Source organism: Hypanus sabinus, chromosome 15 (assembly GCF_030144855.1).
Source record: "Hypanus sabinus isolate sHypSab1 chromosome 15, sHypSab1.hap1, whole genome shotgun sequence".
Taxonomy (NCBI): Eukaryota; Metazoa; Chordata; class Chondrichthyes; order Myliobatiformes; family Dasyatidae; genus Hypanus; species Hypanus sabinus.
The window spans coordinates 78,232,124-78,255,427 of NC_082720.1; the positions used below are offsets into that span (position 1 = coordinate 78,232,124).

The 23,304-nt window shown below is 42.8% G+C and overlaps 1 protein-coding gene across 4 annotated transcripts in view; it reads left to right on the forward strand.

Annotated features, from left to right (window-relative positions):
• LOC132405621 (glucosamine-6-phosphate isomerase 1) overlaps window positions 1-22,801 on the forward strand; it is a 37,833-nt gene extending 15,032 nt beyond the window's left edge. For 3 of the 4 annotated variants that reach the window (XM_059990573.1, XM_059990574.1, XM_059990575.1), the window contains exons 3-7: window positions 4,613-4,714; window positions 7,955-8,137; window positions 10,698-10,882; window positions 12,980-13,154; window positions 21,449-22,801. In XM_059990573.1, coding sequence (XP_059846556.1) covers window positions 4,613-4,714; window positions 7,955-8,137; window positions 10,698-10,882; window positions 12,980-13,154; window positions 21,449-21,531 — 728 coding nt within the window. In that variant the 3' untranslated portion in view covers window positions 21,532-22,801. The remainder of the gene's footprint in view (window positions 1-4,612; window positions 4,715-7,954; window positions 8,138-10,697; window positions 10,883-12,979; window positions 13,155-21,448) is intronic. The other variant, XM_059990576.1, reaches the window with a different exon arrangement.
• The last annotated feature ends 503 nt before the right edge of the window (window positions 22,802-23,304 follow it).

Here is a 23,304-nt window from a genome sequence, read left to right on the forward strand (position 1 = left end):
AAAGCTTGAACATATATACATTAAGAAAGAGGATGTGCTGGAGCTTTTGGAAAGCATCAAGTTGGATAAGTCTCTGGGACCAGACGAGATGTACCCCAGGCTACTGTGGGAGGCTAGGGAGGAGATGGTGAGCCTCTGGCAATGATCTTTACAAAATCAATGGGGACAGGAGAGGTTCCAGAGGTTTGGAGTGTTGTGGATGTTGTTCCTTTATTCAAGAAAGGGAGCAGAGATAGCTCAGACAATTATAGACCAGTGAGTCTTACTTCAATGTTTGGTAAGTTGATGGAGAAGATCCTGAGAGGCAGGATTTATGAACATTCAGAGAAGCATAATATGATTAGGAATAGTCAGAATGGCTTTGTCAAAGGCCGGTCGTGCCTTACGAGCCTGATTGAATTTTTTGAGGATGTGACTAAACACACTGATGAAGGAAGAGCAGTAGATATAGTGTATATGGATTTCAGCAAGGCATTTGATAAGGTACCCATGCAAGGCTTATTGAAAAAGTAAGGAGCCATGGGATCCAAGGGGACCTTGCTTTGTGGATTCAGAATTGGCTTGCCCACAGATGGGTCATATTCTGCATGGAGGTCAGTGATCAGTGATGTGCCTCAGGGATCTTTTCTGGGACCCCTTGTTTCCGTGATCTTTATAAATGCCCTGGATGAGGGAGTGGAGGGATGGGTTAGTAGGTTTGCTGATGACACAAAGGTTGACAGACAGACAGACTTTATTGATCCCGAGGGAAATTGGGTTTTGTTACAGTTGCACCAACCAAGAATAGTGTAGAAATATAGCAATATAAAACCATAAATAATTAAATAATAATGTTCATCATGCCAAGTGGAAATAAATCCAGGACCAGCCTATTGGCTCAGGGTGTCTGACACTCTGATGGAGGAGTTGTATAGTTTGATGGCCACAGGTAGGAATGACTTCCTATGACGCTCAGTGTTACATCTCGGTGGAATGAGTCTCTGGCTGAATGTGCCTAACCAGTACATTATGGAGTGGATGGGAGTCATTGTCCAAAATGATATGCAACTTGGACAGCAACCTCTTTTCAGACACCACCGTCAGAGAGTCCTGTTCCACCCCCACAACATCACTGGCCTTACGAATGAGTTTGTTGATTCTGTTAGTGTCTGCTACCCTCAGCCTGCTGCCCCAGCACACAACAGCAAACATGATAGCACTGGCCACCACAGACTCGTAGAACATCCTCAGCCTCATCCCGCAGATGTTAAAGGAGGTGTTATGGATAGTGTGGAGGGCTGTCAGAGGTTACAGTGGGACATTGATAGGATGCAAAACTGGGCTGAGAAGTGGCAGATGGAGTTCAACCCAGATAAATGTGAGGTGGTTCATTTTGGTAGGTCAAATCTAATGATAGAATATAGTATTAAAGGTAAGACTCTTGGCAGTGTGGAGGATCAGATGGATCTTGGGGTCTGAGTCCATAGGACACTCAAAGGTGTTGTGCAGGTTGACTCTGGTTAAGAAAGCATACGGTGCATTGGCCTTCATCAACCATGGGATTGAGTGTAAGAGCCGATAGGTAATGTTACACTTGACCCTGATCAGATGCCACTTGGAGTACTGTGCTCAGTTCTGGTCACCTCACTACAGGAAGGTTGTGGAAACTATAGAAAGGGTGAAGAGGAAATTTTGCAAGGATGTTGCCTGGATTGGTGAGCATGCCTTATGAGAATAGGTTGAGTGAACTCGGCCTTTTCTCCTTGGAGTGACCTCCTTGGAGAGGTGACCTGAAAGAGGTGTATAAGATTATGAGTGACATTGATAGTCAGAGGCTTTTTCCCAGGGCTGAGATGGCTATGACGAGAGGCCACAGGTTTTAAGGTATTTGGTAGTAGGTGCAGAGGAGATGTTGGGGATAAGTTTTTTATGCAGAAAGTGGTGATAAACTAGACTAGAAGAACATGACTGTGCAGCGAGCTGTTAACATTTCTTTGGAAATTGTGAGTGGCGAATGAGGTGGTGGAGACAGATACAATAGGCTCTTTTAAGAGACTCCTGGATAGGTACATGGAGCTTAGAAAAATAGTGCTTTCAGAAACCCTTGGTAATTTCTAAAATAAGTACATGTTCGGCACAGTGTTGTGGGCCGAAGTGCCTGTATTGTTCTATAGGTTTTTGATGTTTCTATGTGTGGGGGGGGGCAATGTCATTGAAACCTTCCACATGTTGAAAGGCCTAGAAAGGATTTTTCCCATGGATCCCCCAGGACAAATGTTTCATGTCAGAGAAATGTATACAGTTTACATCCTGAAGTGCTTCGCGACCATCCATGAAAAACAGAGGAGTGCCCCCAAAGAATAATGACAGTTATATATTAGAGCCCCAAAGACCACCCCAGCTTTCCTCCCTCCCGCACGCAAGTAGCAGCAAGCAATGACCCCCCCTCCCCCCACCGGCAAAAAAAGGAGCATCGGCACCCGCCACTGAGCACTCAAGCGTGAACAAAGCAACTGAAGAGACACAGACTTGCTGTCCTCAAAGACTGCTCATTTACCCAGTATTTGATATACCAGAGGCGCTCCCTCCCCCAATAAGGGAAAAGAGAAGTTGCCACTTAACAGCAAGTCGGGAGACATACCAAACAACTTGCTGGTTTACGATGTTAAAAGTCCACTGCGGCGAGCTCTCTGCCCAAAGATCTCGGGTCTCTGGGGACATGGCCTTAGATCTTACATCTCCCACGACATAACGATCTCCTGCCTGGACACCAACCTCCGATTCCCCCGTCTCCACAGCCATAAAATCTCGAACCCCCAAAGGTGAGCGAAGTCTTTTTTTTGCTTTAGTTTTTTGTTTGGGAGAAACTTTTGTTTGCTCCCATTCTGAATTGAAATAATGACTTGTAGCTTCATTCAGTTTATGAAGCAGCTGAGTGTTGTGAGCCGATGGGAAAGTTAGCATTGCAGCTTAAAATCGATAGAAGATAAGATATCGAACAGGAGTAGGCCATTCATTCCTGCTCTGCCATTTAATAAGATCATGGCTGGTCTTTTCTGTCAACACTTCTTTTCTTGCAGTAACTCCATGTTCTGCTTGTTGCTCTGTGATATTTACTTCACTCTCCTTGGCGCTGAGGCTGAAGCTGTCCCCTGCTCCAGGCTTCACGCCTGCAAGCTTTGGGACAATTTGCCCTGCTGTGTGACGAGCTGAGGCTGAGGCTGTGGGCCTGCTTTGGCTCTATGGACTCACTTTTGCTCTGGATGCTGCTGCTTGTTTTTATTGTTTGCATGATGTGTTTCTGTTTCCTCTCCCTGTGCATTGGCTGTTGGTCCTTTTTGTAAAATTGGGTTCTGTTGGGTTTCTTGCTTTGCGGCTGTCTGTAAGGAAATAAATCTTAAGGTTGTATAATTTATACGTACTTTGATAATAAATTTACTTTGAACCTTCAATGTGCTAACACTAAAGGCTGATCTATATTTGTGCGTCGCATCTACGCCGTAGGTGTTGCGTACCCTACGTTGTACCTACACTGCACCCTGTGCAGTAGGGTGACGTGCACCTCTCCTGAAAAGTTACTCGTGCGTCATGACCGCAACAACGGTGATTGGTCCGCTTGGTAGCACCACATTTCTGGTTGCTATTTCCGGTTGCTTCTCCGCCATGTCTGTAGGCTGTGCGTACACCGATGCGAAATAGATGAACCAAATCGTCAAATCTACCTGCCGACATGTGAAAATGTTTGAAATGCATTTCCTTGTCCATGTCTCTCACGAAGAAACTCAACACAGTGGCATAGAAACCCCACCGCCAACTAGCGTTTTGGCGCACACCAACGCAAGCTCGCTACAGTGTAGAGCGACGCAGAAGTGAAAATCAGGGCTATGGCGTAGCCCGTACGCACAAGTATAAATCAGCCTTTATTTCCTTAAAAGCTGAAAATCTACCCATCACTCTCCTGAACACTTGGTAACTGGGCATCCACAGCAATCTTGACTAAAGAATGTTGAGGATGCACTGAACAGTGTGTGAAGAAATTTTATCTTATTTTATCTTGAAAGGCAGATTCTTTATTTTGTGGAGGTGGTCTAGACATTTGAGACTGCATCTACCGTGACAAGATTAGTGAGATTTTCAAATAGATGGCTTAAGCCAGGGTAGAGTTTGAGAGAAGTGAAGAAGATTCAGTTTGGAATGGCATAGAGTGGAGTGAAGGCTGAGCAGAACATGATATCAATAGTGCTGTGAACTTGCGTAGCAACCTGTCCTGGCTTTTGGGCTTTCTATGGTGTTTATGAAGTTACGTTTCTCGTTAGCACATTACTGTTATTCCCTAGTTAGAACTACTCCTTTTTGGGTTGTCAGCTGGTGTTAGAACATACTTCAGAAAGTAAAAAGTAAATCAAGTTTAATGTTGAAGAAGGAACATGTGTTTTGTGAAGATCAATATTGCTGCCAATAAGAGCTGCTAGTCTTAAAACTGTCATTTCTGATTTATTGCACCTAATTAAAGATGAGTGTTGGTGCTTTCATTAAGCAGAATAGAATAAGGTAGATGTATGTTATACTGAAATAATTTTAATGCCTTTTAAACAATTAAATTAGCATGCAACCATCTTTAATATCTTTGTAGGAAGCACTCCATTGGGAAGCTATAAAAAGCTAATTGAATATTATAAGAATGGAGATCTATCCTTCAGATATGTAAAAACTTTTAACATGGATGAATACGTAGGTAAGTGTGCTGTGGTACAACTTTTCAGTTTGATATATGAATCTGAATATCGGCCAGGAATTCAGTGACTCGGTACTACTTTGCATATCTCACTGCTCTGATGCAGTTAACTTAGAAAGGAATTTTAATATCAGTGAGTCATCCCATCTGGTTTTATTTAAAAAAAAAATATACATGGGATGTCTTGAGTCATTTATTTTTAGAAATAGTACCATAGGAAGGAGAAATGGGAGGTGGTTCAGACTCTAAAGTCTGAGCAGCCATTCACAATCTGATTTATTATACTGACTTAGCTCGTGAAATTTGTTGTTTTCTGGCAACAGTACAGTGTTAAGACATTAAAAATTACGATAGTTACAATAAAAAATATAGTACATCGTGCAAAAGAGGAATAGTGAGGTATGAACTGCTCAGAAATCTGATGGCAGAGGGGAAGAGACTTTTCCTCGAACATTGCGTGTGTGCGTGTTCAGGCTTCTGTATCTCCTCACCAGTGGTAGTAATGAGAACAGGGCAAGGGATATGGGAGTAATGAGAGGAAGAGATTTTGAAAAAGGAGTAAGTAGCAATAAGATGTAACCTATAGTCCTTCTACTATAAACTAATAAGGTTGATTTTTCAGTGTAGTAAGCCAGATAAGAATTTGCTGTATAGATTCTGGTGATGAGTTGAGTTGCCTTCTACTCTTGTGTTGGTTTGTTTGTACTCGTTTACTTAAATGGCTTCCATTATTTTAGAGTTAGTAAATCCCAGTCTGCAGGTCCACAAGCAATTTGCTGGAGGAGTTCAGTGGGTCACGCAGCATCTGTGCGGAGTGGGGGAAGGAATTGCAGGCATTGGTTCCAATATGGCTCCAGATTGCAAGCAACATATTTCTTGGTGATTGATCACTCAGAATTATCTTGCAGTGCTTCAGCTTTATAAAATATAGCAGATAAAGGTAGGAGTAAACCATATAACAATTACAGCACGGAAACAGGCCATCTCGGCCCTACACTTACTCTCACCTAGTCCCACTGGCCCACACTCAGCCCATAACTCTCCATTTCTTTCCTGTCCATATACCAATCCAATTTTACTTTAAATGACAATACCGAACCTGCCTCCACCACTTCTACTGGAAGCTCGTTCCACACAGCTACCACTCTCTGAGTAAAGAAATTCCCCCTCATGTTACCCTTAAACTTTTGCCCCCTAACTCTCAACTCATGTCCTCTTGTTTGAATCTCCCCTACTCTCAATGGAAAAAGCCTATCCACGTCAACTCTTATCTAATTTTAAATAATTTTAAATATCTCTATCAAGTCCATCCTCAACCTTCTACTCTCCAAAGAATAAAGACCTAACTTGTTCAACCTTTCCCTGTAATTTAGGTGCTGAAACCCAGGTAACATTCTAGTAAATCTTCTCTGTACTCTCTCTATTTTGTTGACATCTTTCCTATAATTTGGGACCAGAATGTACATGTAATCAATGTACATACACAATATTCCAAATTCAGTCTTACCAATGCCTTGTACAATTTTAACATTACGTCCCAACTCCTATACTCAATGCTCTGATTTATAAAGGCCAGCATACCAAAAGCTTTCTTCTCCACCCTATCCACATGAGATTCCACCTTCAGGGAACTATGCACCGTTATTCCTAGTTCACTCTGTTCTACTGCATCCTTCAATGCCCTTTGAGCCTGCTTCATCTGTTGTTAAGGTTGTTAATGAATGTCCATCATGTAACTTTTTCTCAGGGTAGAAATGATTAATACCAGGAGGCATTATTATGAGGTGATTGGTGGAAAGTATATGGGGGATGTCATAAAGTCATTGTCATAGAAAAGTACAGCATAGGAACAGGCCTTTTGGCCTATCCAGTCCATGCCAAAACCCGCTGAACTGCCTACACCCACTGACCTATACCAGGATCATAGCCCTCCATACCCCTCCCATCCTATCCAAACTTTGCTTAAACGTTGAAATTGAGCATACATGCAGCATTTGTGTTGGCAGCTCATTCCACACTGGTCACGACCATCTGGGTGAAGATGTTTTCCCTCATGTTCCCCTTAAACTTTTCACCTTTCACCCTTAACCCATGATCTCTGGTTGTCACACTCAACCTCAGTGGAAAGAGCCTGCTTGCATTTACCCTATCTATATCCCTCATAATCCTGAATACTTGTGTCAAATCTCCTCTCAGCCTTCTACAATCTGAGGAATAAAGTCCTAACCTATTCAATCTTAACTCAAGTCTTCCAGATCCAGCTACATTCATGTAAATTTTTCCTGTATTCTTTCCACCTTACCTATTGTACATTTTTCCTGTAGGTAGGTGACCAAAACTGCACACAATACTCCAAATTAGGCCTCACTGAGGTCTTATACAACTTCAACATAACATCCCATCTCCTGTACTCAATACATTGATTTATGAAAGCCAATGTGATGCTACTTTCAACAAATTATGGACCTCTATTCCCAGATCCCTTTGTTCCACCGCACTCAGTGCCCTACTGTTCACTGTGTATGACCTACCCCCGGCTGGTCCTGCCTAAACATAACACCTTGCACTTGTCTGCATTCACTTCCAGCTGCCATTTTTCAACCCATTTCTCCAGCTGATCCAGATCCCTCTGCAAGCCATGACCGCCTTCCTCACTGTCCATTATATCCCCAAACTTGGTGTCATCTTCAGATTTGCTGATCCAGTTAACTACATCGTCATCCAGATCATTGATATAGATGACAAACAACAATGGGCCCAGCACCGGTCCCTGCAGCAAACCACTGGTCACAGGCTTCCAGTCAGAGAGGCAATCCTCTAGTACCACTCTCTGGCTTCTCCCACAAAGCCAATGTCCAAGGTGTGTTCTTTGCACAGAGTGGTGGTTCATGGTACACCCCGTAGGGTGTGGTGTTAGAGCCAGATGCATTGGGGGCATTTAAGAAACTTATATAGGCACATGAATGATGGACAAATGGAGGGCTATGTAAGAGGGAAGGGCTTAATTGATCTGAGAGTAGGTTAAGATGGCAGCATGTCATTGGCTTAAGGGCCTTTACTGTGTTGTAATGCTCTGTGTTCTGTAACCTATTGCCTTTGTTTGCCTTGTTTTCTTTAAGGAAGATCAGTTTGCTAAAAGTGTACACAATAGGTTGATCATATTCATTACTTTTACAATTTGAGTCCAGTCTTTATCATCAGCAGTTACATTCACTGACTTGTACGTTGCTTCACTTGCAGGCCTTCCGAAGGGCCATCCGGAAAGCTACCACTCTTTCATGTGGAATAATTTCTTTAAACACGTGGATATCCTGGCAGAAAATACGCATATCCTGGATGGAAATGCTCCAGACCTGGAGGCCGAATGCAATGCTTTTGAGGAGAAAATTAAGGCGGCAGGAGGAATTGAGCTGTTTGTTGGCGGTACTGTGCATTGATCTAAATAGAACAAATACATGTATCCTATGGCTGGTGTACCTAAGTAACTGTTGGCTCTAATTTTCTGTGTTCCTTTTGATTTGGAGGTGTTCTTGTGACAGTCAAAGGGAGAGTGTCTGTATTGGCACATTCCCACTATGCAAACCTCAGAAAATAATTGAATGCAATTAAGTTACTAGATAACAAACTTAATTCATCTGTGCTTAAGGAAGAAGACAGAGACCACACAGGGATTTTATAGATCAGTTCATTTCAGTATGGTTTGAGGAAAGTTTGATTTGGTCTTTGGAATTAAAAGCACCATTTCTAAATTTTCATGCAAGGTTATTCGGCAGAGGGGGAGTCAGGTTTGAGAAAGAATGACAACGTCCTTGCTGTTAAACTTGTACCGATGGTCAAATCATTTTGAGCAATTACGATTTGGTGAGGGAAAAATAAGGGGGTCACAGATTTCTGGGAATTGAAGTGGACAAGAAGAACAAAGTATCTGGGTCTATAAAAACATTCTATGGGTATTAACGCTGTTAGAAAAGCATACAAAAATAATGGTTTATTTCTAGATTTGGAAAGAAAAGAAGCCATACTAAGCATGATTGGAAATCTTTGTTAGACCATATTGGAGGTAACAAGTCACAATTATCAGAAAGGTTGAAGGGACATTGGAAGGAATGTCAAAATAAAGAATAATTGTAGCGGCCGTAAATATAATCCATTGACAGTTATAAGACAACAAAGAGTATGTTCTTCATCTTTTGAAAAGCAAGTACCTTTTAAAATTCCCAAAATCTTTCAAAGTTCAAAGTACATTTATTATCAAAGGATGTATAATCTGTATAAAGGCGATCTGAGGCCTGACGCTCGGCCTCAATGTGGTGAACTATGTGCCTGTCGGGACACGCCCCTGCTGACTGCTCCTGTGGCTCCTCCCACAGGCCCCTGTATAAAGGAGATCTGCGGCCTGACGCTCGGCCTCAGTCTCCAAGACATTGTATGATAGACACTCACTCCTGGTTCCTTCTTCCAGTCAATAAAAGCCGATATCTCGCCTTACGTCTCAGTGTGAGTTATTGATGGTGCATCACTCAGTCTCCAGGACGTAGTATGATGGTCACTCACTCCTGGTTCCTTCTTCCAGTCAATAAAAGCCGATATCTCGCCTTACGTCTCAGAGTGAGTTATTGATGGTGCATCAAGGGCACAGCCTCAGTGTGCAGTGCAGAGACAAGTTAACCTTGCCAGCAGCGAGCTGAATACTGGCCTGTCCTTTGCCTCCGTCCCCAGCACCCTGACCTTTTCAACCTGGCCTGGCACTTAAATTGTTCAAACCTCAGGTTGTTCCTCACTCATGGAACTGGGCCCTGCTGCTTGGGTGCACCCTTGGGTCTGGGGCTTACTGCTTTGATTTGGCCAATACACAACATTTCCAATTGGGGCCCAGTGCTTAAATCAATCAAACTGCAGGTCTTACCTCGCTCTCAGGCCCAGGCCTGAGGTCTGCCACCTCAACTTGTTTCTGCTGCATTAAGTCGCCTCGAAGTCTGCTCCAGCAATGGCAAAACATTGGCTTATTTCCCACTGTCGTGCCCAGGCCAAGCCACCTTGATTCGGCTAGTACGCGTGATGCACCATCAATAACTTACACTGAGACGTAAGGCGAGATATCGGCTTTTATTGACTGGAAGAAGGAACCAGGAGTGACTGTCTATCATACAATGTCTTGGAGACTGAGGCCGAGCGTCAGGCCGCAGGTCTCCTTTATACAGGGGCCTGTGGGAGGAGCCACAGGAGCAGTCAGCAGGGGCGTGTCCCGACAGGCACATAGTTCACCACAACGTGCTGTGTGGCATCCATCTTGTACCTTTGAGACTTCAGTTCACCACTCCGAAAGGGATGTTACAGTCTGTGGATAGTATCTGAGAAAATGTGTGATTAATACAGTAATTGTTTGTCTTGTTTGCTACCCGCAAGTTGTCACTGTGCTTCAGCAGCGTCATTTCAAACCGTAAGTTGGAGAATTGTGTTTTTGTTTATCAGGAAATGAAAGGAAGCCTTAAACATGCAATAATGATGAAGTAACAAATAGGAAATTCAGAGGTGAAAACATTTCCCCAGTGATTGGTGAGAATGTGGACCTCAAGGGATCATTGAAGAGACAATTTGCTTTTTAACATAAAGCTAGATAAGCAGATGAAAATGATAGAGTAGAGGTTGTGCTGATAGTTAGGTCTGGAAAAACATGAAGTTGCCCATGGAGGAGATTGATTAGGGTCAAGTGATCTGCTCTGCAGAATCCTATACTTTAATCAACAAACATTAAATTCCAGACAGTGAGAATTATTTTAGCCCAAAATTATACCTTAACGTCAGCATTATGACCCAGCACGTGCTGCCCTTGTGGTCTCACTTTTGAGGAAAACCAGATTTAATCTATGGTATGTTGTGAGCAGTTCAGACAAAAGTATTGCAATGCTTTAAGTTCCCTATATGCAGGATTACCATTGAGCGACACTGACTCTGAACATTTTCTGTTATGAATTTGTTGTAGGTATTGGTCCAGATGGTCACATTGCTTTCAATGAACCAGGGTCCAGTCTTGTATCTCGCACCAGAGTGAAGACGTTGGCAATGGATACAATATTGGCCAATGCTAGATTCTTCAATGGAGATTTGACTAAAGTCCCTACTATGGCTTTGACAGTTGGTGTGGGCACAGTAATGGACGCCAGGGAGGTAAGGAAATGGAATATTTTTAATTTTGAGTGTACATTAACCTTTTCCCTAGTTAGTTCTTTGAATCAAAGAGTTAGTACTACAGCTTGGAGATGTGATGATAATTCAGGATTGGACTTTATTTTAGAATTGTAGATTCCAGCAGTAGAATAGGCTATTTATCTCATTGTATTCTTCCAAAGAGCAATTAGTTCCTCTATTTTTTTCTGAGACCTTGCAAATAAAAGGTTCAAAGGTAGAATTTAATGTCAGAGAGATAAATACAATATACATCCTGAAATGCTTTTTCTTTGGAGCCATCCAAAAAAAATAGAGGAGTTCCCCAAAGAATGAACGACAGTTAAATGCTAGAACTCCAACGTCCCCTTTCCCCCCCCCCGTGCATAAGTGGCAGCAAGCAATTATCCCCCTCCCCCCACCGGCAAAAAGAAGCACCGGCCACTGAGCTCTCAGGTGTGAGCAAAGCAATAGCAAAGACACAGACTTGCAGTTACCCCAAAGACTTTGCGTTTCACTCAGTGTTTGACATTACGCAGGTTCTCTCGCTCCCTAGTAAGGGAAAAAGGTGTAATATTTTCCACAGCGAGCGGGGAGACATAACAAACAACTCGCTGGTTTACGATGTTAAAAATCCGTTACGTCGCTTTTTCGAGCTCTGTGCCTGAAGAACTCAAAGATCCTGGGTCTCCAGCTGATGCACCATCAATAACTCACACTGAGACGTAAGGCGAGATATCGGCTTTTATTGACTGGAAGAAGGAACCAGGAGTGAGTGTCCATCATACTATGACCTGGAGACTGAGGCCGAGCGTCAGGCCTCAGATCTCCTTTATACAGGGGCCTGTGGGAGGAGCCACAGGAGCAGTCAGCAGGGGCGTGTCCAGACAGGCACATAGTTCACCACACCAGCACACAGCAGATATCCCAACTCCCCGACGACACACGAGTCTCCTGTCATGACACCAATCCTTGATCCAGCTGCCTCCAGAGCCCCGAGATCCTAGGCTTCTGAATTCGAGCTGGACTCTTAGGCCGTGCCTTTGGCGTGCCGAACAGCGGCCGGTTATGGAACCCTGAGAGTAGTCAGCATGTAACTCCAGGTCAGGGTCTTCAAAAAAACCCTGAATGGGAAAAGTAGAGATATTAGAGATGGAAATAGAGCTGTTTCCGAAGATGTAAGTAAAGGAATCGCCATTAATCTTCCTAAGCTCTGCCTTAGTCATATTAGCCATGTTTTCAAATGTATCTGTAGAATTTCACCATCATTTCAAAGCATTCTCAATCATAATAACTGGCCTCGTTTATTCAGAAAAGTTTCTTCTTCCCTCGTGTTCTAAGTGTTGTGTACTTTACAACCTCAGCAATGATCTGTATTTGTGGACTATGCCTAATATGGTAAAATGTCTCATTTGGAGTGTTATCAAATGTCAGTTAAAGCCCTGGTATAGAACTGATGTATGAGAAACAACCAAAACTTTAGTCTAAGAATTTTTTTTTAAATTTTTTATTTTTAAAGAGTATTTTAAGGGAAGGAAAGAAAATCATTTCTTTAGGAATGGATTTCTGGAGTTCAGGGGTTTGACTGGATGATTTAATTCCGGGTTGTAGGAGGGCCAGAATTGGAAGTGTGCAGCTATCTCAGAGGCGTTTGCAGTTGTTGGTGGTAATAGATGAAAGGGATTTTGGAAACAAGGAAGCGAATTTTAAACTTGAGTCACTGTTTAACCAGTGACTTAACCAGGAGCAAGTGTGGATTGTAAGGCAAATCTGAATAGGGTCTGCTAACACTTAGGATAGGGAGATGAGAGTTATAGATGCCTCAAATTTCTGGAACTGTAATGTATGAGCTTTGCCAATAGTGAATGGAAACATTGAAGTTTAGAAGTGGTTAAGGTGTGCTTGAGGGCTTCAGTATAAACTCACAGGGGGATTATACATTGAGTTGGATTTGTATGGGTGTGTTTAACTGAGTAGGTGTTGGCCATTTTGTGACTGTTTTCAACCATTTGTGCATTTTTATTAGTCTTCCTGCCTTTTCACTTACTCCTGCAGTTGCCAAAAAAAGCAAACCTGAAGTGTTTCCTTTTATCTATGCAGGTGCTGATTCTCATCACGGGAGCTCATAAATCCTTGGCTCTGTACAAAGCAATAGAAGATGGTGTAAACCATATGTGGACTGTGTCTGCACTTCAGCAGCACCCCAAGGCACTGTTTGTGTGCGATGAAGATGCCACATTGGAACTCCGTGTAAAAACAGTCCAGTATTTTAAAGGTAGCTAATTTTTGTGAAAGTTCTGTGTTCAGTTACATTTGCTAACTTGTTTACTGCCTGACCTGTGGAGTTCCTACAGCATTTTGTGTGTGTTGCTAATCTGCTTGCTTTTTACTTAAAGGCCATTTGGTCCGAGGCATTGTTTTGAGTGGTTGCATAGTGGCACTGATTCCTTTTCACCACTGTTGAAACAACTTTGTGTCTAAGGCAGCATGTTTTCCTTGCTCTTTAAGATTAATCAAACTTAGACTGGTGGTGGGGGGCGGGGGGAATGTGCTAAGATCACACGTAAATGGAGATGAGGGAATGCTATGGTTCATCTTGAGGCAAACATCCTTTCAACACAAACCTGAATTTTCCTTCATTCTCTCTGTCTCTTCGAATATAAAATTGTACAGCACAGAAACAGACCCTTCAGTCCATGTCTGTGCCAAACACAATGTCAAATTAAACCAAATCTCTTTAGATTCCTGTCCCTCCATTCCCCCTGCATATTCATGTACTCATCGAAAAGTCTCATAAGCACCACTATAGTATCTACAGTACCTCCACCTAGCAACCTATTCCAGGCACCTGCCATTCACGCTACAAAAAATTAACTCGCTCCACACATCTCTCATTAAACTTTTTCCTTCTCACTCACTTAAAATGCACATCTTCTGGTTTTTGAAATAGTTGGAAATTTTCTTTTCTGCTGCCCGGTTGAAAGTTGGTCCCAACTATTGACCTTATAAAACACTTTCTTTTAAGGTGTCACGATGAAAGCCCTGGCTTTTTGTGTTAATTGTCCTCTTGAAGCAGGGGTTCGGTGCTGCACTGCTTTTGGGATGAGTGTTTCCTTTGTGCTTTGGATACCAAAACTGAGAACTGTAATTAAGACGTTGTCTGACTTGGATGAAGTTCAGAGTAGCACCGTTGTTTAGAAATTCGTCACTGATTGATAGGACTAAACGTGCTGGACAGTTGTGGTAGGACAATTTTTACTCCCATTTTCTTAATATGCGCAGTGCTGGTAAGGTCAGTATTTATTGTCCTACTCTAATTCTCCTTAGAGAAAGCTGTAAAATGATTTCAATACCCCTGGCAAAGATGCTGCACAGTATTGTTGGGGATTTGGACCCAGTGATGTATTTCCAAGTCAGGATGGAGGGTAATATTCATCTGCTGTCTCTGAGTAGAGATCAGGGGCATTTGAGGTGCTGATAGTTCGGGTGAGAAACTGTGGTTCGTGTTGCAGGTGATGCAATGAAATCGTTGTGTTTTAATGCTGGAGGGAAAGAAAGAAATAAAGATTAGCTTTATTTGTCACATGCACATCGAAGCATACGGTAAAATGTGGCTTTGGCGTTAATTCAAATCAAATTAGTGAGGATTATTCTGGGCAGCCCGCAAGAGTCACCATAGCATGCCCGTAACTTACTAACCTAACTGTACATCTTTGCTGTGTGTTAGGAAATCCACACAGTCACAGCAGAATGTGCAAACTCCTTACAGACAGGAAATGGACCCCGATCTTCCAGCTGGCACTATATTGATTAGGGCGGTTGATGAGCTGCCAGTTAAAAAGGCTCTTTCATCCTGGACGGAAGGAAATCTGGGCAATGGAGAACAGACTTTTGGCAGCACTGTAATATCTAGCAGGGATGAAATTCTAGGCAGGTATCTTCTGCCACTGATGTCAAGCTGAACGAGGAATAAGATTAAGCATTCTGTTTGTTCTGCTTGTGGTTGTTCCGTACTGATATGTCATGTTGAGCACCAAATGTGTACATATGCTTGTGATTCTTTCAAGATCTCAGACCCTCTTGTTTCCACATTTCCATTATAGTTCAATTTTCAGTCTGTTTCCTCTTATCAACATGTTCCTGTTGCGTTCCATAGGCTGGGGTATTTATTTTGGTTCCTCTCAGTTGTCATTTGGTGCTGACTGAAACTTTCACTTTCAGTTTGGTTCCTCTTTGGTTGCTTCCTTTAGACAGACTTTATGTCAAACCAAATTCTTGTCGTCTTCAAATTTTGCCTACCAAGTTTCACTTCTACACATTGCATACTAATTCATTGACTGGACACTGTATTGAGTTGCGCTGGTGTTGGAGGCTTAGGGCTACAAAATTGGATTCCTTCCTAGGGCAGAATGCATTCTTTTGTAATTGGTTACCTTAAGTGGAAATGAAAGAGCTGACTTGAGACCAGTTAATCCCATGTTGCAATGCTAGTTATGAAATTTTAAATTAGTCACATGTAAATAGCTTATAGAAAAGAATACGACAGCAAAAATCAGTTAAGATTAAATTTTACAGACAGACATTATTGATCCCGAGGGAAATTGGGTTTTGTTACAGTTGCACCAACCAAGAATAGTGTAGAAATATAGCAATATAAAACCATAAATAATTAAATAATAATAAGTAAATTATTCCAAGTGGAAATAAGTCCAGGACCAGCCTATTGGCTCAGGGTGTCTGACACTCCGAGGGAGGAGTTGTAAAGTTTGATGGCCACAGGCAGAAATGACTTCCTGTGATGCTCAGTGGAACGAGCCTCTGGCTGAATGTACTCCTGTGCCTAACCAGTAAGTTATGGTGTGGATGGGAGACATTATCCAAGATGGCATGCAACTTGGACAGCGTCCTCTTTTCAGACACCACCGTCAGAGAGTCCAGTTCCACCCCCACAACAAACTGAATGAATTTGTTGATTCTGTTGGTGTCTGCTACCCTCAGCCTGCTGCCCCAGCACACAACAGCAAACATGATAGCACTGGCCACCACAGACTCGTAGAACATCCTCAGCATCGTCCGGCAGATGTTAAAAGACCTCAGTCTCTTCAGGAAGTAGAGATGGCTCTGACCCTTCTTGTAGACAGCCCCAGTGTTCTTTGACCAGTCCAGTTTATTGTCAATTTGTATCCCCAGGTATTTGTAATCCTCCACCATATCCACAGTGACCCCTTGGATGGAAACAGGGGTCATCTTGAAACACGGTTACATATGATGTAACAGTTTTTTATAATTAAATCATAATTTTATTTTCTCACTTTTAGTTTAATTGTCACCATTGAATAGTGGTTGTTATCTGTGTGGTAACCATGGGTTCCTTTGTTAACTCCAAACTTAAACATTGCAGTTCTCTTCTGACTGACTCCCACCTTACACCCCACTGTGGCTGAGATTTCTGTCTGTCTCTTATTCATTCATCATCCCAGCAATTCAGTAATTCCCCAGATTTAAAACCTTTGCCCTCGTTCTCTAATTATTTCGTGGACGTCCTCTCTCTCCCACCCCACCAACCCCTCACTCCTTTTGATCTCTGAACCCACTGCCTGCTCTGTAATCCCCAAATCCCTTTGCTCATCTGCTTGTGCTGGCTTGATTTTCAACACTCCACAACTATCTGCTGTTTCAGACCCCCAACACTTCCACTGCTTTTCATACCTTTTTTTTATAAGCTTCTCTTTAATGGCTGTCTATGTACTTGATAAATGTATCAGTTAGATATCTTGCAGTCCTATTACAGAGATTGGAGCCCATTAGTCATTTTGTCCTTGTGGACTGTCTAGTCTAATCTTATTTGTCACTGCTTGGTCCATAAACCTTTTATACCATGGCAGTTCCAACCCTCCACTGCATTGTGTGGCACTACCACCATGCTAAATTGGATAGACTTTGAACAGATCTAGCAGCCCCAGACTGGGTGGTGGGCCATCAGCAGCAGCAGAATTGTACGCAACTACAATCTGTAACCTCATGGCCTGGCATATCCCCCACTCTAACATTACCACCAGGCCAGGGATCAACCCTGGTTCAATGAAAAGTGCAGGAGGGCATGATGGGAGCAACACCAGTCATACCTCAATATGAGGTCACCCTGGTGAAGCCACAGTACAGGACTACTTGTATGCCAAACACCGTAAGCAGCAAATAACAGATCGAGCTAAGTGGTTCCACAACCAGCAGATCAGATCTAAGCTCTGTAGTCATGCTACATCCAGCTGTGAATGGTGGTGGACAATCAAACAACTCACTGGAGGAGGAGGCGCCACAAATACCCCCATCCTCAATGACAGAGGAGCCCTGCACACCTGTGCAAAAGATAAGGCTGAGGCTTTTGCAACAATCTTCAGTCAGAATTGCCAAGTAGATGCTCCAGCTTGGCCTCTTCTGGAAGTCCCCAGCATCCTAGATGTCACTGTGCAGCTAGACCATTTCACTCTACATGAGAACAAGAAGCAGCTGAAAGCACTGGATACTGTGAAGGCTACGGGCCCAGGCAAAATCCTAGCAACAGTCCTGAAGACTTGTGCTCCAGAGCTTGCCGCTCCACTGGCCAAGCAGTTCCAGTACAGCTGAGACACTGGCATCTGCCCAGCAATGTGGAAAATTGCCCAGGTATGTCCTCTACACAAGAAACAGGACAAGTCCAACCCAGCCAATCACCGTCCTGTCAACCTACTCTCAATCATCAGCAAAGTAATGGAAGGGGTCATCAACAGTGCTATCATGCAGCACCTACTCGGCAATAACCTGCTTACGGATGCCCAGTTTGGGTTCTGTCAAGGCTTCTCAGCTCCTGACCTCATCACCTCCTTGGTCCAAACATGGACCAAAGAGCTAAATACCAGAGGTGAGGTGAGAGTGATAGCCCTCAACATCAAGGCAGCATTTGACCGAGTATGGCATCAAGGTTCCCGAGCTAAAATGGAGTCAGTGGGAAGACCCTCTGCTGGTTGGATTCATACTTGACACAAAGGAAGATGGTTGTGGTGGTTGGAGGTCAATCTCCTCATCCTCAGGACACCACATGGGGATGTTCGCTCTTCATCATTTGTGACTCCTCAGAGAGTGAAGCAGTTCACACCCAAATGCAGCAGGACCTGGACAATATCCAGGCTTGGGCTGACAAGTGGCAAGTAGCATTCGTGCCACGCAATGACCTTCTCCAACAAGGGAGGCTCTAACTGTTGTCTCTTGACATTCACCCCTACTATCAACATCCTGGGATTTACCATTGACAGGAAACTGAACTGGCTTAGCCATATAAAAGCCGTGGCTACCAGAGCAGGTCAAAGACTAGGAACCCTGCGATGTGGAACTCCCCTCCTGACTCCCCAAAGCTTGTCCGCCATCTACAAGGCTCAGCTCAGGTCAGGAGTGGAAGGGGATACTCACCACCCACCTGGATGAGAGCAGTTCCATCAACACTCAAGAAGCTTGACACCATCCAGTGCAAGGCAGCCCACTTGATTGGTACCCCTTCCACAAGCATCCAATCCCCCCACCATCGACAAACAGTTGTAGCGTGACGATTCTCATTTAGAAGGACGAGAACAGCAGATAGCTGGGAACACCACCACTTGGAAATCCCCCTCGAAGTCACCCACCATCCTGACTGGGAAACATATTGCCATTCCTTCATTGTCGCTGAGTCAGAATCATGGAATTCCGTCCCTAACAGCACTGTGGGTGTACCTACACCTCTGGGACTGCGTTGGTTCAAGAAGACAGCTCTCCACCACCTTCTGTAGGGCAACTAGGGATCGGCAATAAATGCTGGCTTCGCTGGCAATGCCCACATCTCATAAATGAATAAATAATTAAAAAAAAATTGAAGTGCTTGTTTAGACACTTTGATCTGAGAGTACCTGCTTCCATCATCTGCACAAAAAGTGGGCTCCAGAATCTAATTACCATTTTGGTAGAAAAAGTTCTTTCCCAGATCCTCTGTAAACCTCTTGCTGCTTATCTGAAACATAGCTGTGTTGTTTTAGATACTTCTGCTGTGGGGAAGGTTTCCCACCATCTCTATATTTGCCTTTCACAATTTTGTTCCTCTTTCTCGCCTGCTCTGAGGGTAACAAGCCCAGCCTATCCAGTCTCTCATTACTGAAACGTTCCATCCAAGGTGATAAACTGCTAACAGCACCCCAGCTGTTGCCCACCAATGTGTTTGTTACAGCGAGCTGTAACAGCCAATGCCTATTGGTCAGTTGACAACCAATCCCAGGCTGACTTTCACTAGCTGATTGTTGTTCCAGTCAAAGTCTTGAATATTCTTTGGGTAAACCATTTAGGTAGTCGTGCGTTGGGATGTACAGTTGAGTTTTGCGTGGTTTTACCAACGAAAGGAGTATTTCAAGTTCTGGCTTTGCTTTGGATCTCATCTTGGCAGTGTGGAGGATCAGAGGGATCTTGGGGTCTGAGTCCATAGGACACTCAAAGCTGCTGTGCAGGTTGACTCTGTGGTTAAGAAAGCATAGGGGTATGTGGAAACTATAGAAAGGGTGCAGAGGAGATTACAAGGATGTTGCCTGGATTGGGGAGCATGCCTTATGAGAATAGGTTGAGTGAACTTGGCCTTTTCTCCTTGGAAGATGAGAGGTGACCTGATAGAGTTGTTTAAGATGATGAGAGGCATTGATCATGTAGATAGTCAGAGGCTTTTTCCCAGGGCTGAAATGGCTAGCACAAGAAGGCACAATTTTAAGGTGTTTGGAAGTAGGTACAGAGGAGATATCAGGGGTAAGTTTTTTAAGCAGAGGGTGGTGAGTGTGTGGAATGGGCTGTTGGCAATGGTGGTGGAGGCAGATATGACAGGGTCTTTTAAGAGACTCCTGGATAGGTACATGGAGCCTAGGAAAATAGAGGGCTATGGGTAACCCTAGGTAATTTGTAAGGTAGGAATATGTTCGGCACAGCTTTGTGGGCCAAAGGGCCTGTATTGTGCTGTAGGTTTTCTGTTTCTATCAGTCGTATAAATTTGTTCTTGTATTTTATATATTACCAGTGAAGGCTAGTATCCTTTGTGCTTTCTTTAACTTTGCTACCCCCTTCAAGGATTCTTGGATTTGAGTGCCAATGTTCCTCTGTTCCTCAGTTTCCCTTGGCTCTACCGTACTTTATGTCCTTGCAAAGTGCATTGTACTTACAGAATTAAATTCCTTCTGCCCGTTACTCATTGATAACATCCCATTGGCTGCAGATAGCGTCTTTGCTATCAACAAAATCACTAGTTTTCATGTCGTCCACAAGCTTACTGTACCTGTTACATTTATATCCAAATTTTTAATTTATGCAACAAACAGTAAGTATCATGAATCTTTTCCTACAGTACATTGCTGGTCACAGGCTCCCAATCACCAAAAACGTATTTCCAATTTACAAAAACCTTCTGCTTTATTACCAAGACAATTTCGGAGCCAATTTTGAATCCCATGGGTCCTAACTTCTGGCTTCCATGTTCATGTCATCTTTGTCAACTACACAACTCTTTTCAGTAACTTTAAAAAATTCAGTTGAATTTCTTAGATTAGGGATTTCCCCCTAATAGAACCATGCTGAAGGGTTTTGCCAAATTCCCTGATGAAGTGTCTTGGCCTGAAACGTTGACTGTTTGTTTGTTTCCATAGATGCTGCCTGACCTGCTGAGTTCCTCCAGCATCTTGTGTTTCATTAATCCCTGTCATTTCCAGGCCTTGATTAACTCTATCCCTGAGAAATATCTTCCAATAGCTTCCCTACATTAATGCTATGCATGTGGTGTGAGTGTAATGTAATCTGTTGTGGCATGCAGTCCACTATTCCTTGAGAGTCCTCCTGTGCATTATGTTTAAGCTGCTACATACAGCAAAGTTCCCCCCCCCCCACGCCAAAAAAAATTGGTGGTAAATTCTGATGGTTTGGCATTTACTGTTTGGTTCCCCTGCTCATTGTCCACTCACAGGATCCCAGACTCTGTACTCTCTTTAAGTAAAAAGAAATATATATTTATTCATTGAGATACAGCATGGAGCAGGCCCTTTCAGTCCCTTCCCCCAATTGCTTCCTCCTAGCATTCCCCCAATTTAATCGTAACCTAACCTAACCATAGGACAATTTACGATGATAGTTAACCTACCAACCTGTACCTCTGGACTGTGGGAGGAAACTGGAGCACCCGGAGGAGACACGTGTAAAGAATGTACAGAGTCTTTATAGACAGCTGTGGGAGTAAAACCCGGCTCCCTGGTCCGATAAAACATTGTGCTAAACACTGGGCACCTGTGCTTCTGTTGCCTACAACTTTAAAAAGATATAGCTTGGAGTGAAATTTAACTGTGCAATATTAACAAAGTGAATTGTAAGTACAATTAGTAACCTGATGGTATGGAAAATCTACTCCAGCACCACTAATGTCATAAATGTGCCAGATTAACAAAGCTTAACTGTAAGCATTATTATTATTATTATACAGTAAGTATCTAAATTGTTAAATATTGCTATTAACTTGCATTTTATTTGTTTCTGTACCTCTCCCAGACCTGTCGCATGTTCACAATCAGCTTGTAGAGCCGTTGTACAGTATGAAGCAAAATGGTGCCGTTAAGGAAGCAGCTTGCTAGTCTTAAGGAAGACTTTTGATCTGCAGGACCTTCCACAGAAAGCAGTACTTCTGCCTGATTAACTGAAGAAAATCTGGCCTGAGATGTTAAGATAAATGACCCTGGTGCTTTACTTGTGTTAACAATGAAAACTTTTATTTTTGTGGCGAGGACAGTGATGGAATGTACCTTAAACCAGAATTGACGAGAATGGTGTTCACAACCTGTTCAATGATTTATATTGATGAATTGAGCAACTTGCAGCTTGGATCTTCTGGATCACAATTTTGAAATGCTTCTTTTAATACAGTTAGAAAAATCTGAAAAGCTATTAATTCTGCAAGTTAAAGTTGAGGGTTTGCCGACTAACGAGGACAAAGCCATAATGATTTAAATGTTATTAAAAATGATCTTGCACAGAAGTCACTGAAGTACTGTGAAGTATCATTGTTTCAAGTATTACTATACATTGAATTGTAATTCAGTCATCATGTTTTATTCCTGTTATAGTTTCTTAGTAAAAATCACCTCCCAACATGGGCAAATTTACCATTGCTTTTTGATAACTTTTACTGATAATATCTTTATTGAACAAGACTTAAGAAATCCCTGCAGTCCATCTGGTTAATGCTTAAAAACCGATAAACTGCTATATCTCTCAATGCCTTTTCTGCTATATTGCCAATCAGCCATCCCATATTTGCTATATTTCTCTTCAGTTCCCCTAGGCACTGTTCCACAGAACCGTGAGTTTCTGTGGACATAGTGACTGCACAGAACTACACACACAACTGATGAAGGGTTTTGAATCCTGTTGAAGAATCTCGGCCCAAAGCATTGACTGTTTATTCCCCTCCATAGATGTCTGACTTAATGAGTTCCTCCAGCATTGTATGTATGTTACACACACAACTCCTTGTTTGCATGTGGTTTTATGCCAAATGTTTGCTGTGTTGGGTCACAATAGAAAGAATTTTGCAATGGGCAATTCAGTGAAGTATAGAAGCTTCGGTATTTTTCTCCCCCTAAAGTTTGAACTGAATTGTGGGATTGTTGTGTACTGTTACAGCACTTTGCACTGGTTACTGGCTAGTTAGTATTTCAACGTGTTTACTTAAAGGATTCTGTGTGTGTCTGAAGGCTAATTAATACAGAAAAGATATATTTTATGAAAACGTGAAGAAAATCGTTGGAGCAGAATTAATTGAAGTAAACCATATTGCCATGTTGTTTCATTGTCAATTTTCTGATTCTCTTTTGAAAAACAATAAAGATATGTTGCTTTTTAACAGACAAAGGCCTATTATTTTTATAACCATATAACAATTACAGCATGGAAACAGGCCATCTCGGCACTTCTAGTCCATGCCGAACGCTTACTCTCACCTAATCCCACTGACCCGCACTCAGCCCATAACCCTCCATTCCTTTCCTGTCCATGTACCTATCCAATTTTACTTTAAATGACAATACCGAACCTGCCTCTACCACTTCTACTGGAAGCTCATTCCACACAGCTACCGCTCTGAGTAAAGAAGTTCCCCCTTGCGTTATCCTTAAACTTTTGCCCCCTAACTCTCAACTCATGTCCTCTTGTTTGAATCTCCCCTACTCTGAATGGAAAAAGCCTATCCATGTCAGCTCTATCTATCCCTCTCATAATTTTAAATACCTCTATCAGGTCCCCCCTCAACCTTCTACACTCCAAAGAATAAAGACCTGACTTGTTCAATCTTTCCCTGTAACTTAGGTGCTGAAACCCAGGTAACATTCTAGTAAATCTGCTCTGTACTC